A 22775-nucleotide genomic window follows, 5' to 3' on the forward strand; every position below is an offset into this window, starting at 1 on the left:
AATGAAGCTGTGATCGTTGCTGGGTTTCAAGTCTGCCCTAGTTTGTGAGAAATGAAGTTCTCCGCCTCCCGTAGTTTGGCTCTTAGCTCCCGCTCTCAAGGCGTCGCTGGGTGCAACCTAAACATGGCCGCTCCGGATCACCACAGACGGCCGCGCCATTGTAGCCGCCGCGCGGGGCGGGGCTGCTTGCCGCGCGCGAGGCGCGGCCTGCCGGAAGCTCGTGGTGCGCATGCGCGACGGGCAGCGCGCGGGGCGGGGCGGGCATGGCGGGTAGAGTGCTGTTCCGGCGCGGCGCCGCGCAGGTGGGTTGTGGGTGCTGAGGTGGGGGGGAGGGCGTGAGCGCGGGAAGCGAGGCGGGACGGCTCTTAGAAGGCGTTCCGTGGTTTCTTTAGAGCGACGACTCGGATATGTGGGACGACACGGCCCTCATCAAGGCGTACGACAAGGCGGTGGCCTCCTTCAAGGTGAGGGGCGGCCCTGCTGGAAGCCGCGAGGGACGCGGGGCTTCGGGCCTCATCGCTCGGCACTCGGCTGCCCAGCCCCCGTGCTGTGCTTCTTGTGGTTTATTTTCCTTTTCTTTCTTGAAGAATGCTTTAAAGAACGGGGACTGCGCGGAGCCTTCGGATAAGCAGGAGCAGCGGCCCGGGGTGAAAAGGAAAAACGGCAAGAAGAACAGGAACAGAAACAAGAGCAACGGCGTGCCGTTGAAACAGGTCAGCTTTTTGTAGATTGTGTTGATGTCTGTATTGCAGGTTGTGCTTCGCAGCCGTAGTCAAAACGAGCTTGCTGTTATTACCTTGAAAATAACGGGGGGGAGGAAATGGTGTGACAGACCTCGGCTGTAGGTAGCTCTTACATCACACGTTTTCACCGGGGAAAAACTTCCTGGGCAAGGCGCATCGTTCTCATGGTTGAGAGGAAAAAAAGTAGTTTGGGAAAAGGCTTTGTTCTCAGTGATTTTTTTTGGTGTAGGCTTTTACTTGGCTTTCTCATTTCTATTGCAGTGGAAAGTTGGTGACTGCTGTAACGCTGTCTGGTCTGAGGATGGTAATGTCTACCCAGCAACTATTGCCTCCATAAATCTGAAGAGGGGTACATGTGTCATTACTTACACCGGATATGGAAATAAGGAGGAACAGAACCTGGCTGATCTACTTCCTCCAGCTAGCGATGAAACAGTAAATAGATGGGGAATTCTGGGGAGGTGAAGGGTGTTTTTTCAATGATTTTGGCACCTCTGCTGTAACCAGATGGGTTATGTGAGAATTGAAACCCAGTTCCATTGTGAAGGGACATGCACAGATGGAGGGCGTGATAAGTCTGCCCTTATTTCCTGAAGTATGCATGGTAGAAAGTGGGAATAAGAAATTTACGGGTGAGACAAAATACATTGAAAATGATGAACAGATAAGATTATGATATTCCCTAAGGAGGGTTGGGAGGCCTAGATGGAGGGAAAGATGTGGACAGAACTTCCCCTACTTTTTTCACACTGGAGTTGCTTTCTGCAATTTCCTATTGTGTGTATCTCATAAAAATGTTTTGGTCTTCTAGAATGAAAACGAGAGTCCATATTCAACAGATGAAAGTGAAAAATCTTCCCAGTCACATCAAAATGAAAATAACTGCACAAAAGAAAGATTCTCTCCTAAAAACTTACGGTTTCCCAAACCACCAACACCTCCAGGCTTGGGAAGGGTAAGCCAAGCATCTTCTGAGATAACTCCTACAGCACTGTTAAACCTGGTGTCTAAATTCTGAGATAGTAAGGTAATATTTTCCATAGGATCATAGAATATCCTGAGCTGGGGAGGGACACACAAGGATCACTGTTTAAATTTGGGTTCCACACAGGACCACTTAAACATCAGACCCAATATGTGATTGTGTTGTCCAAACACTCCTTGAATTCACTCCTTGAAGGTGCTATGACTGATGGGAGTGAGTTGCAGTGCCTTACCACCCTAGTCATTGCCTGAGAAGGAAAGGAACAGCATTTTGAGAGTGGTTATGCGAACTTGCTTGTTAGCACTCATGGGTAATTTTCAAGTAATGCAGTTTCTGTGTAGATTTTCGCAGAACTTCTTAGTAACTTGAAAGAAGAAGGTTGCTGTTCTGTGGATAATGCTGTTAGCAGCAGCACTCTTAATCTTTTTAGAGTGCACCTTAACAAGCCTCTTGGTATATTTTTATTTTATACAACATTGAAGGCAGCAAAAATGATATACAGGTGTCACAGAAGTTCTCTGCTGTAGCTTCTCACGTGGCTTATCTGAGGTTTTGGTACGTTCTCCAGTTTCATTGTTCTGGAGAAGTCTTAAGCAAACAGTGCAGTTATGCACTGCCCTGTGTTTCATAAGAACTGGCATTTGTGAAAGACCTAATTCTAAAGTTGTTTGTTTGTTTTCTTTTGTATTTTAGCTCTCCTTACATTCATTAGCATTATGGAAATGGCGCCTTGAATTTAGTAGTTTCAGCTGGCACGAGTCAGCCACATAGGAGCAGAGAAGTTATCTGTATGCCTGATACCGTATAGCCTCTTCATGTGAGAGCACAAACATTTATTTCTGTTTATGAAAACTTAAAAAAAAAAAAACAAAACAAAAACCTTGTGTTAACTATAAGTCTGTGTTAGCTCTGCTTACCTCACTATGTATGTGAATTCAGTCCTTGAAGGTGTTATGATTGATGGGAGTCAGTTGCAGTACAGTGTGTATGTAAGTTTTACTTTTCTAGTCATGGAGTGCTCCCCAGAAATGTGTATTCTTATTACAGTCATTAAATTGCTGAGATATGTAGCCTTGAGTTTATGGTTTTGAGTTGCTTCAGATGCTTTTGTTAAATAAAATCTTCATACCTTCAGTTTCTCTCTAATTGCACCATTGAATTATTTCAATATAGCACGAATCAAAATTCAGAACACTTCCACCGTTCTTGTCTTGCTGGCTCCCACCCTTTCCAGCAGGACCACCGGTAAGTGGAGATGAATATCTGTGATCTCAAACTTCCCAACTGAATGTCCTGTCTTTTAGAGCTCATTTCTGTGTTAAAGTCTGTATTTTCTGGGTATTTGGTAATGCATTAAATTGCACCTATTACAGGGATCTGAGGTATGGAGCCTGATCATTACTCATTTTTGTGATAGGGAAGCTGTTGGTATAGGAAGCTGTAGGAATACAAAGAGAGGGTACTTCAAGAAACTACACCTTTCTTTTTAAGTAACAGTGTTTCATTGATATAGGCAAATATTTTGCCTAATTAAACTCTTGAACAGCCAAGCTACAGGAGCAATGTTTCTCCCAGGCTTTGGAAGCTGAATGTTTCCTGAAAAGATTGCCTTGCTTGGTTCCATTTTGGGGCATGCAACTGAGGATATATTCCTTGCTTTTACTTGTATATTTTGATCATTTAGAATTTGTTGCTATCTAACCTGGGATATAACTCATGGAAACAAAGACAACTTGGATTTTTCTTTGTGATTTCTTAGTTGATTCCTCCTCCACCACCTATGGGGCCAGATTCTCCTGAGGATGATGAAGCATTGGGGAGCATGTTGATAGCTTGGTATATGAGTGGTTATCACACTGGATATTACCTGGTATGTGCTATTTCTGTCTGGAAATGTATGTAATATTGTTGTATTGTTAGACTTAAGGTTATTTTACGTTGTGTGCATGTTCCTACCTTGGGGTAGGAGTCATGTGAGCTCAGGTGTTTGGTCAGCTGAGGGTTTTTTGTGTTTTTTTTTTTTTTTAAGTTGTTTTTCCTACTTACAATCCCATTAAGCACTCTTGTAACCAGTGTTTTGTATCACTATTGAAAGAACAGGTTCTGTGTTTGTAGGCAGGTGAAGCAAATATGAATGTACCCTTCTCTGTTCAAATATGGTTTTCTGTGTTTTTTGGTTTTTTTTTTTGTTTGTTTGTTTGTTTTTTGATCAGTAAAATCCCTTTTGGCATCAGATCTGGCATTTTCCAGAGACTCTGTTCACCAGTAATTGTTTCAGATGCTTATGGAGGCCTAGCAAAAGCAGTCAGCATAGCTGTTGAAAACTTGCATTGTGGGGGGTTGATTTCTGTTGTTTGTGTGGTTAATGATGGAAGAGAATTATAGGAGGAATTTAACTCTTGATATTCAGACAGTTAAGAATGGGGATTTGGCTCCTCAGGGTATCTTCAAAGGAATAACTTTAGAATTTGTTTGGGTTATAACCATAGATTTCTTTTAATACACTTTTAATACAAGAACTACGTGTTTGTAATTATTCTGTAGAGGCATAGTACAAAATGGAGACACGTAGTTTAGTTTCAGTCCTTTTGATTTTCCAGGTCTTATCTCCCCAAGCAGTTAAACACTATTCTTGGTTTGTGAAGGACTGAAAAAATCTTGTTTTTACAGGGAAATAAAAGCTTTACCTAAATTGTGTTCTGCAGGGGTTAAAACAAAGTCGAATGGAAGCAGCCCTAGAGAGAGAGGCCTATCTAAAATAACTGAATAGCCATCACTCTTCTGAAGGATTGTAAGTATGGTAATTTTGCACTAAGTGAAGATGCACTCTCACCTGAAAATCTGTTTAGCTCTTGGAAAGCCTTTGATTCTATGCAAAAAGGTTGGGCTTCAGGAATTGCACCTGCTTTCATGGCTCCCTGTAAAGACAGTTTCTGTGAGAATTCATTCCTTTGCCTAGCACCAGTAGAATGTTATTTTCTTGGGTAGAATGAAGGACAGTATTTAAGTGCTGTGATGAGAGGTGTAACTAACTGCTGTATCTCTCTGCACATGTTTAACAGGATGGTTGACTTAAACTATTGTCACCATATCTACTTACTGTTTAATTTTTGTTAAGTGAAATGATAAAATATAATTTACATATTTATGTACGTATTTTAAAAAGCAACTGTTTCTAGCCTGATGAGTGGCTGCACTTTGTTTTCTGGACGAAGTCAGCATTTGGGGCTCTCACTTCTGACCTGTTCTGTTCTAGCAACTTCAGTGCTTGTGCTCTTGTTTGTGATCTTTTGTTTAGAACTTCCCAATATATTTTTTGGTTCCTTGTAGGGCAGAACTCCATTCTTGCGAGTACATTTTCTGATTTTTCTGTGGTAAGCATGCTATTTCTGTGCAGAGGAGTAGTTCTTTTGTTGTTGCTTTATTGTTTCTGTTTTGTTTTTTAGATCTGACCTACTAATTCTTGCCTTTTCTAAAGACAGGTACAGATGCTTGTCACTGAGAGATGTTTATCACTTGTGCACTGGGTGATGGTGAAGATCAGAATCTCAGCAAAGATGATAAAACTTTGTTTTTGTAACAGTGAGCTGCCCATGGTAACAAGTAGACAAATGACTTGAGGCTAGTAATTGCATATGCACTGAAACAAGCTATTTCTTGAAGACGTTTTGGCATACTGCGTTTAGAAAGTACTGCTGCAATGAAGTGTTTTCTACTTTCTTAAAACAAAATAATAAACCCATCAGGTGTGGGTTTTGGCGATTTTCTTTGTTGTTGTTGTTATCCTTTACTCATGTTGTATTCCTTAGACTTTTTATCTGACTGGTAACACCTGAACTAGCAATTGCAGCATACTATTTTAGGACACATGACAACAATTTGTGTTACTGTAGTTTTTGATGGCAATGACTTGAAAAACAGTATGCCTTCAAGTTTAAGAAGAGTTGTCTTGTTTCGGGGGTCTGCTGTGTATGGCAGCTGGAGAGGCCCATTTCCTGTTTGACATGCCTGTTAATAAAGTTCTGCTTTTTGAACTTTTACATTAGACGTCTTGATTTTCTCTTTGTTCGCTTTCTGCTGAATGAATTGCTGAAGTTCTTGTATGATTTCATGATGTGTTTTACTGGTTTTTCTGTGGTACTGTCGTAAAACCAAGTGTTTTAGAAGGAGATTGTGATAAGGTAATTGAAATTGTGGATTTAACATTTCAGCCCTTACCATTTGTAGTTCTTGTGGAGTGGAAGTTGTGGGCACAAAACTGAATGATAATTGAATTAATGTCAGCAGTTTCTATTATGGGGAAAGCAGCCCAGTGTAGTTTCCGAACTCTGTTACATTCCTTTCCCTATGAAGCTTTCAAAGTGGCTTCAGGAAGTTTTTCTTTCATTGTCCAGTGAAAGTAAACTAAGATTGCTCACTGTGATACTAAGGTTCTAAATCAGTGGTTAATCAGCTGCTTGTTGCTGAAGGGAGACAACTGCCATCCACTTCTATAGCTAGTCCTGTGGTAACATCTGGAATAAAGTTACAAGTGGTCTCCATCAATTTTTAGCACTAGTAAAATTTGACATCCAGCATAATCTTTAGTTCACTCCTGTTATACATAGGCTTATGATTTCTATTTCATTATTTGCATAACTAATTTCATTACAAGCATAAGGCCTGTAAGCAGCGGTGTTCCTCAGGGGTCTGTGCTGGGTCTGGTCTTGTTCAACATCTTCATCAATGACCTTGATGAGGGGATGGTGGCCACCCTCAGCAAGTTTGCTGATGATACGAAGTTGGGAGGATTGGCTGACAGCCTGAAGGCTGTGCTGCCATTCAGCGAGACCTGGACAGGCTGGAGAGCTGGGCAGAAAAAAACCGGATGAGGTTTAACAGAAGCAAGTGTAGAGTCTTGCATCTGGGGAGGAATAATTGCATGCACCGGTACAGGTTGGGGGATGAGCTGCTGGAGGGGAGCTCTGCGGAGAGGGACCTGGGTGTCCTGGTGGACGACAGGTCGGCCATGAGCCAGCAGTGTGCCCTTGTGGCCAAGAGGGCCAATGGCATCCTGGGGTGCATTAAAAAGAGCGTGGCCAGCAGGTCGAGGGAGGTGATCCTCCCCCTCTGCTCTGCCCTGCTGAGGCCTCATCTGGAGCACTGCGTCCAGTTCTGGGCTCCCCAGTACAAAACAGACAGGGATCTCTTGGAAAGAGTCCAGCGCAGGGCCACCAAGATGGTGAGGGGCCTGGAGCATCTCTGCTATGGGGAAAGGCTGAGTGAACTGGGTCTGTTCAGCATGGAGAAAAAAAGACTGAGAGGGGACCTGATCCAGGTCTGTCAGTATCTGAGGTGTGGGGGGAGAATGGCGAGGCCAGACTGTTTTCAGTGGTGAGTGGAGACAGGACAAGGGGAAACGGCCGGAAACTGCAGCATAGGAAGTTCTGCACCAATGTGCGAAGGAACTTCTGTACAGTGAGGTGACGGAGCACTGGAACAGGCTGCCAGGGAGGTGGTGGAGTCTCCTGCTCTGGAGATGTTCAAGACCTGCCTGGATGCCGACCTGTGCGACCTGCTGTAGGGAACCTGCTTTGGCAGGGGGTTGGACTCGATGAGCTCTGGAGGTCCCTTCCAACCCCTACAATTCTGTCATTCTGTCATTCTGTGACAAGAACTAAATAGAAATAACTTTTTATTTTAGCAGAATTATACTTTTCTTCAACTGAAGGTATCAGTTACAATCTGTAACTACTTAAGACAGCTAACTTTTCTCAATTTCTGTTGGTTCTATTTTCCTTCTTTCTCTTATAAAGTTGATGCTGTAGAAGAGACCAGTATATTTCATTGTGGTAAATATTTCTTGAGAATGAGTTTATTTGCAATGCAGGAACAGTATATCATACAGCAAGGGGGAAAAAAACACTTTCAAGCATTTTCGTCTTAAACAGTAGGTAAAAGTGGCAAGAGCCATTGCCAAGGTAACTTTTAACTCCGAGACTGGGGATTCTGTTCCCGCTAAACATTCTAGATCAAATGCTTTAAACTCCTCTTAATCAAGGAGCCAGTTCTGCATTCTTATTGTCAGAAAGCCAGGCAGTCAAGAAAAACATGGGGCAAAAGCTCTGGCTGTTGATGAACGCTGAGTTTGATCTGGCCTGTGAACATGGGAGTCAAGTTCATCTCTTTTAAATCAGGACTGTTATTCAGTGTTTTAAACTTTCTTGTATCTGTTTCTGTAATGCTGTAACAGAGAAAGGTTGAATTGTTTTGAGATTGTCCTAAGTATTCAAGAAATGTTTTGGCAGCACATTAGTTCTAGCAACTAGAGATCTCATCTCTGCATCTACACAGTGCGATGTAAGCTAACCATTCTATGGTCATTCTAACGTCATTGCCTTCAAAATTAACACCATCATCTGATACATGCAAACAACCCAAATTGTTTGGCCACTTCTAGGAGGCAGCTATGCACGGCGGAGGGCTGGTAAAGCCTCTGGGCATTTTGCTATTATAGAAAATTTACTCCTGAGCTGTTAGCTCTATGCTTGCTTATCAGTGTTGTTGTTCATTCACTGTGCAGGAATTCTTTCCTCAGGAATCCACACAGGTATTGACAAAACCATGGAAATGGCCGCAGTACAAGGCAAAAGAAAAGATCAGAAGAAAACATTGCAGAAAGTTATTTCAGCTTTGTTTCTTTTGTATACAAAAGCACATACGTGTGGCAGCTTGTATGCCACAGACATACATCTGCAATTTCCTGAAGCAGAAGCATAGAAAATCATCCTGTATTTTCACAAAATGATAAAATTTACTTATAGGTTTCATCTGCATAGAAATTACTTTGACCTGACAGGGGATTTGATTTATATTCACAAATTACAAGAGCAAGAAGCAGCTGACAAATTCTGTACCTCAGTGTGTATATATATATATATATATATATGTAACAAATTCGTTGCCTCAGTATATGGACAATCCATAAATCGTAACTCATGTTGATGACAGTTTTGTCAGGGTAAGCTGATGTTCAGCACTCTGTTCTCAAACTACAAAGTGTGTTCATCATCCTCCTTTCAAATGGAGCTGTTACCAGTTCCTACAGAATTTAGAGTTGCTTTCTCATCAAGGTTTCTTTATAAGTTTTCTAGAACAAAAATAGGCCTACTTGTAATTATTGTTTAGTTCAAACTGAGTTGCTCAGGTACCAGCAAGCACCAGTAGCTACAATGGCAGTTTGTAACAGCAGAGGTCCTGGTTCTGTTTTTTCACTCCATCAGCATTCTTTGATCTGTCCTTGAGGGAGGACTTCATTTATAATGTCACCCACACACTGCATCCTTCCTGTAATATTCTTCCACCCTTTGGCTTTGCTGCCAACCAGGTTTGTGAGACCCTGCTCTGAGAGAACACAGCTGCACAGCCTTGACTGCCAAGAGAAATCCTTGGGAAAGCCAGCAGAAGGAAGAAGGAAACCATTACAGACAAAGGAACACAGGTGAGACTCCTCTCCAGGAACTGGAGATGATCATCAACAAAATGAACTATGTAAACATAACAAGATACTTTTGGCACATGTCATCCTAAGAAAAGGAGTCCTTTGCCTTCTATGTAAAGCCTACAGAGACCATCTGAAGACAGCTGACTGAGATGTTAGATTGAGATATTTCAAACTGTTTGTTAGAGAGCTGAAGCTTTCCCAGCTGATGAAGATCTCTGGGTGCAAGGATGATCTCATCTTGGACGTCTTTTATGCTCTCTGTATCAGTTCTTCTCTTGGAAATAAGTATGAGGTGTTACTTTGAGTGCAACTGAGATTACCAGCACTCCAACAATTCTGTGGTAGGTTTCAGTGTACTTTTCAGTTTATTCACCAGAGTTCCTGCTTTGAATGCAACCACACCTTTAAGGTAACAAAGCTTCGTTCCTCAGGACTTTCCACAATAGGAGCTCAGTAAAGCAAAGGCACTTTTGCTGTTGGCATGATTCATGTGATACAGCAGCTGGGAGAACAATCACAAAGCCCCGAGGATGGCTCTAGATAGGACAGAAAGCCATCTGCATCAAATAACTAGAAGGTCTGGGATAGGTAAGGCATTTCTTATACATTCCAGTGCTCAGAAATAATACCAGTCTGTTGTGCTAGGTTGTTTGATACATGATTTACCCACCCTCTAAATCCTTCCCAGTCCTTGTATCCCCCGTGTGGATGCTCTCTGATAAATTTTTCCATGTTCCTTCCAACTCAGGATATTCTATGATTCCATGGTTCCCATTACTAAAGTGACTTCATTGAAGTGTTTGTTTGTTTCCTATACTGTTTTTCTCAAATGCAGCTTATCTCTTGGAATTACTCACTTTCTGTTACTTGTACTGTGGTACAAAGAAAATATTTTGTTATGTGATGGTTCAAGATGCAGCAAGATTATCTACTGTTCAGCCCAACAATAAGCACATTCTACTGCCTTCTGCTTCCAAAATGCTTCTTTTCCTCTCAAATAACTGTGGGAACTCGAGAGACTTACACATACAAATAGATGTGTATCAGATTTATACCTAGGAAAGTGATTCTAAATCCAGAATCTCCAACTTTTTTTTTTTTTTTGACCTTTTCCAGAAATCATTAAAATTACATTCTTCTCTAGTAGGAAAACATGCATTAAATTATTTTAGTGCTTTCAAATCCTAAGAAAGAAAATGCTTCAAAAGCTATAAATGTCTTCAAGTTCTACTACCTTGCAAAAAAATACTTTTAAGAATTGCACTAAAAAACATCATAGAATTGGAGGGTTTGGAAGGGGCTTCTGGGGATCATCTAGCCCAGCCCCTCTGCTAAAGCAGGTCCTGGAGACTAGACTGCACAGCATAGCATGAGCAAACCACCTGTTGTGAAATGAGCACGGAACTAGACTGCCAGCAGTCTGTACTGTGTCCAGATGGACATTGCTGGAAGCCCAGGCTGGTGCCTGAATACATGCAGCAATGGACTGTGAGGTCACCGACCAAGGGGTTGTGATCCTTACTAAGAATTCAGGTGCTCGCAGAGTCCAACACGGACTCTGCAAGACTTGGAGCACAGGATGAGGCTTTGGTTGTGCTGTGGGGTTGCCAGCAGCCCATCCTACAGCACTGTCAGTTTCATCAGCCCTGCACGGCTCTGGCAGCTGGGGCCCTGAAAGGTGTGCTTGCAGCAGCAGAGGGGAGCAGTGTGGGGACAGCTCTGGAGCAGCTGGAGATGAGCAGGGGCTGGGAGGGTTTGCTGTGAAGGACAGCAGCCTCGCTCTCCTTTGCAGTTTGTGACAGCTTCTGTGCTGCGGTGCCAGTGAAGGGAGCAGCATCCCCCATCACACAGCCCGGGACCAGGGAGGTGGTATCGGAATGGATCTGCCCCCTGGGTGTGCACAGCTGGGATGATGTGAGTCTTGTCTCAGCAGCTTTGCTACAGCTATGTCCTCTTGTGGGTGAAGAAGCTGAGTCCTGCTATATACATATACACAAGATCAGGGCCTTCTGATGCTTGGTGAGGTCAGACAACGATCACCTTGAGCGTCTTACCCCTTCTCCACCGCACAGTGGTTGTGGTCTGCAGAACACGCATGGGCAGGCAAAGCTTGTGCCCCACGCTCTAGAACACAGCTTCCCAGCCGAGGTCTGCATGAGTCCTCATTAGAGTAGAGCAGAGAGGGACAATCCCCTTCCTCTCCCTGCTGGCCACACAGGATACTTCTGGGCTGCAAGAGCACACTGCTGGCTCATGTCGAGCTTTTCATTCATCAGAACAAATTAATTAACAAAATTAAACAAATTGCTCTACAATATCTTTGTTAACTTCTTGGAAAAATATTTTGCTCTATTCCACAATCCTCTGAAAAACACCTGCAGGGCTTCTCTCTTGAGCGAACAAACATGAATCATGAGATTCATCATGCTAATATACAAACTAGTTTTATTACTCCCACATTTACAAATGTACATGTTAACCCACAGCAAAAGTCAGAAAAACTCAGAACTTTTAAAATAAATATACTCCCGAATTATCTGTATTTGATTAACAGTTAAAACATTATTAATACATCAGGGTAAATGTTATATTTGCTTCCAAGCCAGTGCTCATTCTTCTGTGATCATTCCTGTTTTCAGCTGCCTCACTGAAAGCCACGTCTGGCTTTCAGTCCACACAAGATCTGCACGAGCATTAAACTGATACAACAGTCTCTAACAAAGATGACATCATACAGATACAGGAGCAGGGTGCTCGTGAATGCAGCCAGGACAGCAGTGCAGGGAATCATGAATAAACATGTCACACTCCACACAAAATGCATTCTTGCACGTTTTGCACACGTAAACCTGGAAAAGGTAGAAAACCAAGTTAAATCAGAAGAAAATTACCCACCAACACATTACAGTAGTGCAACAATCATCATCAACATAGTAAAAACAGATGGAATAGATATCGCTTGCAATGTATATCCAAAAGAAACCTTAATTCAGTTGGATTTCAAGGAGCAACTATGTCAAAAGGGTTGAGTTTGAGTCACTGCTTCCACATGCTTAAGAGTGGAACCATGTCCATGTAAGCCTAGGAAATCCTTGCCCACACTCGTATAGCCTTTTAAGTCCCAAAGGCACAGCTACGACAGAGAACTCCATTTAGCAGAGAATAACACTGCAAGTATTATTTTTTGGCCCTTCCAAAGCACTTTTTATGACTGTTTCATTCTTTGACTGCTTCTACCTGTGGCACCTCTCCATGCACATTCCAGTGTACTTACATTTTGATCTTTGATTTCTGCTTGGCAGCCTTGACAATACCTAAGAACAAATTGTGTTTTTAAATTGAGAAGTTACAAGATTATATACAATGGTGTTTAAAAAACACATCCCATCCCACACATCAATCATTTCTAAGACAATTTCAAGTATTTAACTAAATAGGCAGATAGCTGCTAATGTAATTACAAACACCTTTTCCCAGAAGTGATTGAAAATCCCCAAATGTTTAGCAGCCTCTCTAGCAGTATGGAAGCCACTGCTAGGAAGGTGGAGAAAAACCCAACAACTGTATTATCAAAGGTAGAGCTACTATCACAAGCATCACTTCATACCGTTCTCCCTGATATTCTTCCAGCGGAATTTCCTGAAAGGCATCCAAAGGAAACAAGTGGTGGTAAGACCGAGCCAGATGAGGTGCAGACACTAGTGTAAGACCTGCAAATAAAAAAAAGACAGCAATATTACTACAAGAGACAGCTAATAAACATGTAACTCCTTTATTCTGCCCAGAGTTCTAGTCAGAAGGATTAACTCAGTCTTCAGAAGTACTGCAGAAGGCAGCCTTCAGTAGAGGCTTTGGTAGAGGTTACTGTCTTGCAAATCCTGTTTCTCCTCTTAGGCGGCCAGTGACGAGAGTTTCCTCTTTCCTTACTGCCCTCTCACTATGCTTCTACACCATCCCAACTCTTTTAGTTTCCCTGAATGCAACTTCTATCAAAGGGTCTGTAAACCAGGAATTACAGGCACTGCAAACAAATCCTGCAGTGTGCAAATGTCTCTGTCAGTGTCCTTAATATAACAAACCCATCCTTCCCACAGCTTGGCAGTTACTTGCTCCATTCTGGTGAACAACCACACCTGTACTACGCACTGATGTCAGGCAGTAAAATGCCTACAGCTTGTTACATTTTGATATATAACATATTCTTGTTAGCAAGTATTTTCAGTGTTCAGTGTTCTTTCCCATCATGACCTCGATTCCAGGAATTAAGAACAGCAACAACATTCTTTTATGTAAGTATTGCAAACGCATGTTCTGTGAAACTTAACAAGATTCATAAGTGCTGCATCTAGGCTCAGTGATGCCAGTAAGAGTTTTGCACTCACAAGGACTTCAGCAACAGGCACATGAACAAAGGATTATTCACAGTAAACAGTATCATACAGGTTTACAATGGCAGTTCTGAAAGTCCCTTGCATGAAGCTGAAATTCCAGAACGCAGAAACTAAGCAGAGCTGGCCTGTAATTTCTGAGCACGGCTGTATTTTAACACTCCTCAGCCTTCTGATCATAATGCATGTGCTCACCTGCTCTCGTTACTCACCACAGATCTTGCATTCCACAGGAAGTTCACAGTATTTGGCTCTGCACTGAGGACAGAAATACCCATCCAGTGTAAGACATGGCTCACTGTTGTTTTCCAGTTGTCTGGAACAGAGGAAGTCAATTTAAGTGCTTAAGAGACAACACTGTGTTACTGTGTAACTGAACAAACAGTTAATTTTCAGTAGCTTCTACAGGCCACTTCAAAGTGCATGGAAGTATTCAGCAATGATGTTGTGTTGAGGGACGTGGTTTAGTAGGAGATATTGGTAATAGGCGAACAATTGGACTGGATGATCTTTTAGGTCTTTTCCAATCTTGGTGATTCTATGATTCTATGATTCTAACCACATATTCCCACAAAAATAAAGGAAAGACCAAATATTCCCACATACAGGAGTCAATACCCTTTGGAAAAAAAATTACTAAGGACATTTGTAGTAACATTTCTGCTTCCCCACAACATTCTGTACTAAGATGCACGTCAGTACTTATTCTTTCAAAGAGTTTGTCCTAAAAACTCAGGCTCTTCTACCATCCTTAAAACTACAATTCCTTTCATTACAGGGTCCAGCACATTAAGCAAACGAGGTTTCAGTTCTAAACATCTTTTTAAAGCCAAGTTAGTGAGCAAATTAAAAAAGCTTTATACGGAGAATGCTCTTCTTTATCATCAATTTTTCTCCGTAAGGACAGAAATATTTTAATAAAGAAATGTCTTTAAAATTGGCAGTATCAATAAACGTATCTAAAAGCCTTTTTCTATCTTCAAAAAAATAAACTAATGTGAATGTTATAAATCGTACTTTAAAGATGTGACTATGGCCATAGAGTGGATGTGCAAACAAAATAAGATTTTCACTGAGAAGTCTCAGCACCGTGCTTCCCAGCCCTTTCCCATGATATTTTGCAGTATTTTCACTGACGAGCAGATTTGATGCATATTACTGCACAGCCTTCAGTTCTGCTCAGCCCACTGAACTCTCATCAACTCTACTTACGCCATGCTGAAGGATGGCTTTGCATCTTGGTCAGAAAGGGAAGCAATGGTGTGCTGAGGAAAACCTGAAGAGAAAAACATTTTCTATTACTGATTTTAAACAAAAATGATCTTTCAGTTTTAATGGTAGTGGAGAAGTTCAAAGATCATGCAGAACATCTCTTTTGTTTGCTTCTATGGGAATTAAAACACTCTTACCAAGAAACAAGTTTTCCTAAAAGTCTGTACCTACATCCACTATAAATCCCTCACTGTATTTCCTATAATTGAGATTTTTTTTCCCCATAAACTTCCTATTGCCTGAAAGTTACTGGAGCTAGTTTTGAATAAAAAGCTTTAAAAGAAAATGGTGTGCAATGGTAGGAAATCAGAAGGAGCACAACATAAATGTATCCTTGAACAGCAATTCCTACTACAGGGAAAATAATATGCAGACATGAAGTGTAAAATCTCCTTTTGAGCACAGTCTCATCTGCCACGATGCTACAGCACTTAATGAAGGCTAAAAAGCATTTGTCTTTCTGTGCCAACCCATCCCAAGTATCCAGTTCATTTATTTATACATGCAGACATACACACACACACAAATACAGACATTCCCTCTGTGAAAATGGATGGCTGAAAGAGAAAAGTCAGTGCTCTGATCGGTGGCATTAGTGGTACTATGCCAATTTAACTCTAGGCTTAAATTTATTGAGAAACACACCAGGAGAAGAAAAGGTACTTAATCCACCTGCTTGAAGGTGCACCCCTGTGGCGTGCTTCCTGACAAGCATGTGCAAAACAGCCTTAAAGCCAACCCATCTTATAATTGTCTTCTGTGGGAGTAAATATGGAGGGAGAAACACCATAGTTTTTCATCATTCGTTTTTCTGAATATTACAACAACTGCTACACAGGCACTGTTAATCATCTTCCTGCTGAAGATGCACTTGAGCAATTTGTCTCCTTTGTTATAAGCACTTTTAAGTTTGCTGCTTTGTAGGAACAACATTCAATAACAGAAGCATACTTAACAAAACAAAAGCTAACTCACTAAAAAAATCATATAATACCTTTATTATGCTTCTAACCACTTGCTTTGTTTTCACATAAAGACAGACAGAAAAAGACAGAAAAAGACAGAAAAAGACAGAAAAAGACAGAAAAAGACAGAAAAAGACAGAAAAAGACAGAAAAAGACAGAAAAAGACAGAAAAAGACAGAAAAAGACAGAAAAAGACAGAAAAAGACAGAAAAAGACAGAAAAAGACAGAAAAAGACAGAAAAAGACAGAAAAAGACAGAAAAAGACAGAAAAAGACAGAAAAAGACAGAAAAAGACAGAAAAAGACAGAAAAAGACAGAAAAAGACAGAAAAAGACAGAAAAAGACAGAAAAAGACAGAAAAAGACAGAAAAAGACAGAAAAAGACAGAAAAAGACAGAAAAAGACAGAAAAAGACAGAAAAAGACAGAAAAAGACAGAAAAAGACAGAAAAAGACAGAAAAAGACAGAAGGTTTGCAGATCTTGCACCAAAATCATACCCTACCCATTCGAATGAGGGAGCACTCCGAACTTGAGCTGGCAGGTGGAGGACTAACATGATGCATCAGCAGTTCCTTATAATGACTTTCATCTAAAATAACGTGGTATGTTCCTGCCACGACAAAGAAATGCCTCATATTATGCATTCTGAGCAAGAAGAAATGTTCTCCAACTAAGAGAAAATAACAATTTTGCATTAAAAAAAAGAAAAAAACAAAACAAAACTTTTGGTACAAAAAAAAAAAAATATATATATTTTAATCCAAAAAGAAAACATCCCTGTGAATACTACTGAAAACAAGATTTATCATTAATACAATAAAATGTTCACTTACAGGTGAACCCTCAGCTGCATCACCAATTACACGGTAAGAATTACCACTGGTCTAATAAGTGATACTAACACGTTGTATCACGTTCCACATCATGCAGTTTTTTATGCAGGATCCTGTTTTAAGACATGTATTTCTTCTCTCCAAAATGCAGCTACCAGCACTGTTTCACTGAACACTCTGTACGTCACAGAGTTGAGCCCTTACACCTCCTGCTAGAACAATCCTTATCACCAAGGAAAAGAAATATCCTTATCACCAAGGCGCATTAAAAAAATAACAAACCAGTTATTTAACTTTGATTTAAGATGCATCTGATCAGTGCCATTACAGTCCTTCATAAACGTACCTCCAGTTTCTCGGGTCAGCACTGTACAGACTCGAACTTCAGCACTTAGACCAATGACAGACACTCTGATCTTAACTGCTTTCAAACACTTCACATGGAGAAAGAGAGAATGATCAGATTTGTACTCTGAGCAGCAAAGAAAGGACTGAAGTTGCCAAGCTTCTAACAGCTTGGAGGCTAAAACTAGTGGTCAAACTTTGACTCTGTACCTTGATTAGCTCATAGATGTTGGCTGGATCACATGTTGTAAGACTGCTGAAGACTATTAAAACCTCTCTGCTTGTATGTCCTGGCATATGTCTAAAGAAAGCACACAGTTTACTTCTTTACACTAAGCAACACGCACGATAATGTTCCCGAGGACTTCAATGCAGTCATATTAGAAATGATCTGAAAGGAAGCTGACTGTAAAATCCCGAAAAACTTTGCTCAGTTCATCCCGAGTTTCAGAATTTCTCCTTCCAAACTCCAATTTTTCCCAGTATCTAACTCTTAGTACACAGCTGCACAATTGTGATCTGACTGTGATGATGTTCATGTTATCCCCATGCCTTATCCACACACTCCCACGTAAAATTCACCTTCAAACGAGCAGCATTGCAGTAACTCTTCCTAACTTCTTAAAATATTAGTCTCTTATAGATGAAAATCTGCTTTTAACTCCAGCCTTCCCTCTCACTCCTTAATTGAGAACTCTCCTGGAAGCACTTTTTGAAATACGTTTTGTGACACTATGATTTAGAGCTAGAAACGCTGCCAGAACAAAACCAGCTGCTAAACCATTTTCACCAAATGCTTTCTTGATCTAAATGACACACACAGCAAAAAGGAGAATCTTTAAGTCTATCCTACCTCAAAATCTCACCTTCCTGACATCTGTCAAAACTTCAGTGAGGTTATTGTGATTGAATACGGTTTCTTTTCCTGTTCTCTTACCATTATTATTCCTCAGCTCTCTCTTTTAGTCCTCTGCTAAAAACACACTGCAGGGGCTATCATATTTATACACTATGTAAAATCATCCACTTTTTTTTTTTTTTTTTTTTTTTTTTTTTAAGATGCTGTTGCTTGATGCAAGATGCTCATCTCTAAATGGAAATGTCTTATGTTAGAAAACTGAATATGATACCTGTCTAGAAGGGAACTCCTTAACAGTTTGCATTGTATGAGGAACCAAAGCCACCTTTTTGAAGACTCATAGCAGCACAGTGCAAGACACTACTTGTTAAAAACCAAATACTGACTCCACCCCTTCAAAAATTCAATATCAGCATTATCCTGATGATGGAAAACAGAGAAAACACAAAACCCCATTTACATACTAACTTTAAAGTCTGCATGGCCAAATTTAGGGAATTATACAGAGATGGCTCTCCCTGGCAGTTCATATCCACTGCTTTCTTCAGAGCAGCTATGTGCTTTTTTGAGTTACCTGCAAGTGAATAAAACAGTTCAGCTGAAGTAACTAGTTTAAAAAATGTAATATTTAAGCTATACATGTTATGAAGTGCACCTACACAGCAACGATTTTCAAACCATGACTTCTAAGTTTGTTTTCCCTTAGAAGCAATCCCCTTCTGCAGAAAGCTAGACATCACAGGTATTCCACTCCTAGAAACTTCAAGAAGCCAAAAAGGCAGAAAACTATCATGTGTCATTAAGTGTTTCACATGAACAAAGCAGTCACAGAGGGAATTGTCTCACAAACTGTTCCAGTAGAAACAGAGTTCAATTTCCTGATACCCTCAAAGTATTACGTAAGCACCAAGGAACTCTTCTAATTCCTTCAGCTCTTCAGATGGATAAAGAGACAGCATTTATAACCACATCTCTGAAGACACGTTTCTTGCTGGTGACAGAAAGCAAGAACCCAAGAAATCTTGCTTCACAACAACTTGCCAAACATCAAGGAAAGCACAGCTACCGGAAGATACGAAGCTGAGAAATTCACTGCACTGCCACAGATCTGCAGTTTTAAAGAAAGATACTGCCTCCCTACCTGAAAGCTCTGTCATCTTCTCAGCTCTTTTACTCTTGGTTACAATTAAGCCCATCTAGAGAGGGAAACAAAACAGCAAACCTTAGTGAGTTTAAAAACATGCTGATTTACATCTCTGCTATGTTTTCTTTACACCTGTAATCACAAAGATTTGTCTTTTGGTTTTATGCTACATCAGGAGTAACGACCAACAACTACTGGGGTGAATCTGACTTTAGTCAAGTGATTCCTCCATCATTCTGATCTCAGCTACCTACAACAAGCACAGAAAACAGGACTTCAAATGTTCACCACTGTCTCTTACAGTAGTGAAGAAATACAAGTACTGGACAGAGTCAGAGGGAAACACTGATGGCGGGAAGTCCTGCTTGGATGGTCTCCTACTTCAACTGAAACACTGAACCTAATACACATCATCACTATTTTACTAGCTATTATGCTTCTACTTAGCTACTGTTTATACAGCAAGGTTTGAGGGATGCCAGGCTACATCCATCCAGCACCCTTCAAACCTTAGCACCCTGGCACCCTTCAACTGCCAACCTGCACTGTAGAAAAGGCTCCCTCATGTGCACAAGACAAGCTAAATTTTCAGTTAATTAGACAAAGCACATGAAAGCAAGAAATACACACACACAGGCGCTTTATTCATAGGCACAGAGGCAAAAGGTGACCACATTGCCACTCTGTGGAGAGACGGAGCGATTTCAGTCCCAGGGCAGTCGAGGTAGCGCAGCCCCCACACGGCTCTGCAATCTCAGCGTAAGCCAGCACTGGAATTCTGCCTTTGCCCAAGCAGTTAGGATAGTCAGGAACTTCCTGACCACACCTGGGATTCCTGCTGCCTGCCTTATGACCTCATCTAAGAGCTACCAGAATCTTCACTCTGAAATTCTACCATGGCTGAAAAGCTCCAGAATGACCTCACCTGAACTGCGGCCAGAATGGAACATTACTGACAGAAGTCAATCATCTTGAGGCCCTACAATAATGATCCTAAGCAAGGAACCCCTTGAGGCTGGCAGGACTGCGGCAGGATGCGACCTTTGATGATAAAGTGCTGATTTAGTGCTATTAACAATCACGCAATCTAATCTTGTGATTTACTACAGAAGTATTTAATACATCTTCAATTGCTGCTGAATCAAACAGGTAAAAATCTGCCCAGGACGTTGTTTCTTGCAAGGTTTCACTCACTTGACTAATAGGATTTTGGTCGAAGTATTCTTCAACAAAATATTCCAGTAACTATAAAGAAAAAAATGAGACTGTTAAAAACTAAATACAGTGTTGCTCCACATGTAATAATTTGCTGCTACAGTATTTGAAAAACAGTTGGGTCAATGAAAAAAATAAGGGAGGGGGAAATAAGCCTGTCCCTGCCATTTGCTGCCCTTTGCCCAAGCTCTTCCATTCTTCTTCCAGTGTTACCTATGCAAATCAACACCAGGCACTAGCAATCTTTCACTTCATTCACTTCATATGCTGAAGCTCTGTATTATGTTACTTCAAAGACATACCAAAAAGCATTAATCTGTAAAAAATCTTCAAAACTCAGGATTTTAATGCTTTGTATTATATGATCTTTCACTAATAACAGTTCAAGTTTGAAGTTTACCACCTGAAGCAGCAATACAAACTCCTGTCTATCATCTATTCAAACCACAGTCCCAAGAACAAAAGGCTGATAAATGTGTAATGTTTAATGTCTGTTCTTCAATCCAATATCACAGCCATCACTGCAACTTAGTTTCTACACTGTTGAAGACTTCCACTGCCTCTGCTGTATAGAAGTGCTCCTGCAACGCATTCTAAAGTTACACAGCTTTTACAATTCAAAAAAGGGAAAGTAAACTACCCCAGGAAAATCATTGGTCAGCAACAGAAACAAGGGAAAAAAACAGTACGTATGAGAGGAGAGATGAGGCTGCGTAAGAAATCTGGTTGCAGGAGACTGCCATTGTTTTAAATGCAAAATGGAAGCGATTTACAGAAAAAGAGCGGGTTAATAAATATGTGAATTTTGAGTACAGAAATACCTTCAAAGTGCAAGTCAGTCTGTTCGGCTTTAAATCTTGGTCCTCCATAGTTCTTGACCCATCAACAACCACATAAAGGTGACGCATCTGCATTATCACCACAAACATTAATTCTGCTGCAGGCTTATGCTTTAACACAAGGAGCAAGTTTTAGCATTTTTCCATTTCACCTCTGAAATGGAACATTCATCTATCTTGAAAAACATTCACTGCTCTTTTCCTCTGCAGGCCAGCTACAAATAGTCTGCACCTGTTTAATGTCTTTATTAGAAGACCTTGGTGTTGCATGAAGCAGTGCTGTAATCTGCAATTCATGAAAGCTATTCATTTCTCACACGGAGAAAACTCCATCGTTAAGCACGCACTGGCTGGCTGCATCTGTGAGGTGCACTCTGCACACACACCAAACTGGTGCTCCACAGCCCACCCTGCTGCCTTCAGAAAAAAGAGAGAAGGTGCAAGCTCTGCTCTCAAGCACATCTAGTCAGCACAAGCTGCTTCAGGTTGGGCATGCCACCTCTGCTGAATCTGCTGTGTGCTCAGGACGGCCATAGGATGCTGACATACCATTCCCAGCCGGACTTGTCCATGGTGTTCGTAGATTCTGACAAAACATACAGAAAGTTTCAAGTAAGATGCAAGTGAAGGAATGGGGGCTGAAACAAAGTCTGGAACTAACCCAATATCGGGCCTTTGGCAAATAAAAAGCACCCATGAGCCATGGATGTGCATTTCCACCGAGAGAAGGCAAAAGGTGAGACTGCAAGCAACCCTTCATCACGGTCTGACTGCGTGCGTTTTAAACAAACAGAAGAAAACCCAACGAACAGTTCTTGCCAGGAGGATCGTCTTTACAGTTTCACATGACACTGGTTGTTTTGATGTAATCTGAAGCAAAGCAAGCCCAGGCTTTTAATCTAGCTGTTCTCCAGGCAATGTGACACAGAACCTCCGTCCTCTGCAAAAACTCTCGGCGGGTTTCTGGAGCAGACCCACGCCGCCCGGCTCGGATCGCCGCAAGGGACACCGAGCACAGCAGCGACAGGACCAGGGCTGGGGTGCGGCACCGTACCTTTTCCTCTTCGCCTTGAAGAGGATGTCCTCGATGGTTGCTTTCAGCGACCCGGATTCATCTTCCTTCAGTACTTCCCTACGGAAAAGGGAGATTCCCGCTGAGCGCCTGAAGGCTCTCCTCGTCCTGCGCCGACAGCGAAGCGAGGCATGGAAACAAAAACCTACCAGGTCCTCTCGTAGCCTCCTTCCCAGCGCTTAGTCCTCTCGGGCTCGTCGTCCATGGCCACGGCGCCGCTCTGACACAGCCGGACCGAAGCTCCGCTGCCGGCGGGCGGGCACAGCTGCAGCGCGGCGGACACACGCACACGCACACGCACCTCCGCTCTCGCCGGACGTGCCGTCTCTCAGGCCGGAAGCGCCGCTGGGCCCCTCCCGGTGCTGCAGTCATTAGCCTCCGGTTGCGCCCGTCACGCGCGCCCTTCGTTCCTCCCGAGCAGCTACGTGCCCGGGGGTTCCTACGGAAACAAACACAGTTCTGTTCCGTAAAGTGTACGAAATGAAAGCATGTTGTTTGAGCACAGTTTACAAACTACCCTACGTGCGGACGAACAGGCAGCCAGCATACAGCAGCCAATCTTCTCCAGGCTCCATGCGTGCAGTCAGAAATCTTCCTGAGCGTTTCTTCTCCAGGACTTCAGTTCTGAA

The 22775-nt window shown here is 41.8% G+C and overlaps 2 protein-coding genes across 5 annotated transcripts; one reads left to right on the forward strand and one right to left on the reverse strand.

The window, feature by feature from the left end:
- Nucleotides 1–263: 263 nt before the first annotated feature.
- On the forward strand, nt 264–4490 carry SMN1 (survival of motor neuron 1, telomeric; the record flags this gene model as incomplete). The annotated part of the gene is made up of 8 exons (XM_079548407.1): nt 264–302; nt 393–464; nt 588–713; nt 1005–1178; nt 1555–1698; nt 2902–2973; nt 3488–3598; nt 4434–4490. The coding sequence occupies 8 exons, from the start codon at nt 264–266 to the stop codon at nt 4488–4490; spliced, it is 795 nt and encodes a 264-aa protein (XP_079404533.1).
- A 7450-nt stretch (nt 4491–11940) lies between these two features.
- Nucleotides 11941–22351, reverse strand: GTF2H2 (general transcription factor IIH subunit 2; the record flags this gene model as incomplete). 4 transcript variants are annotated; one of them, XM_079548814.1, is made up of 15 exons in its annotated part: nt 11941–12060; nt 12486–12525; nt 12819–12921; nt 13812–13915; nt 14812–14875; nt 16342–16449; nt 17019–17106; nt 17228–17318; nt 18345–18450; nt 19018–19072; nt 20215–20265; nt 21057–21143; nt 21624–21660; nt 22129–22206; nt 22296–22351. In XM_079548814.1, 15 exons carry the CDS (start codon nt 22349–22351, stop codon nt 11941–11943), a joined length of 1188 nt encoding a protein of 395 aa, XP_079404940.1. The 4 variants fall into 4 exon arrangements, with proteins under 4 accessions (XP_079404940.1, XP_079404941.1, XP_079404942.1 ...); XM_079548815.1 differs by lacking the exon at nt 20215–20265; XM_079548816.1 differs by lacking the exon at nt 16342–16449.
- Between the last annotated feature and the right edge of the window lie 424 nt (nt 22352–22775).

The sequence above is a fragment of the Tetrao urogallus genome, assembly GCF_951394365.1.
Source record: "Tetrao urogallus genome assembly, chromosome: Z".
NCBI lineage: Eukaryota > Metazoa > Chordata > Aves > Galliformes > Phasianidae > Tetrao > Tetrao urogallus.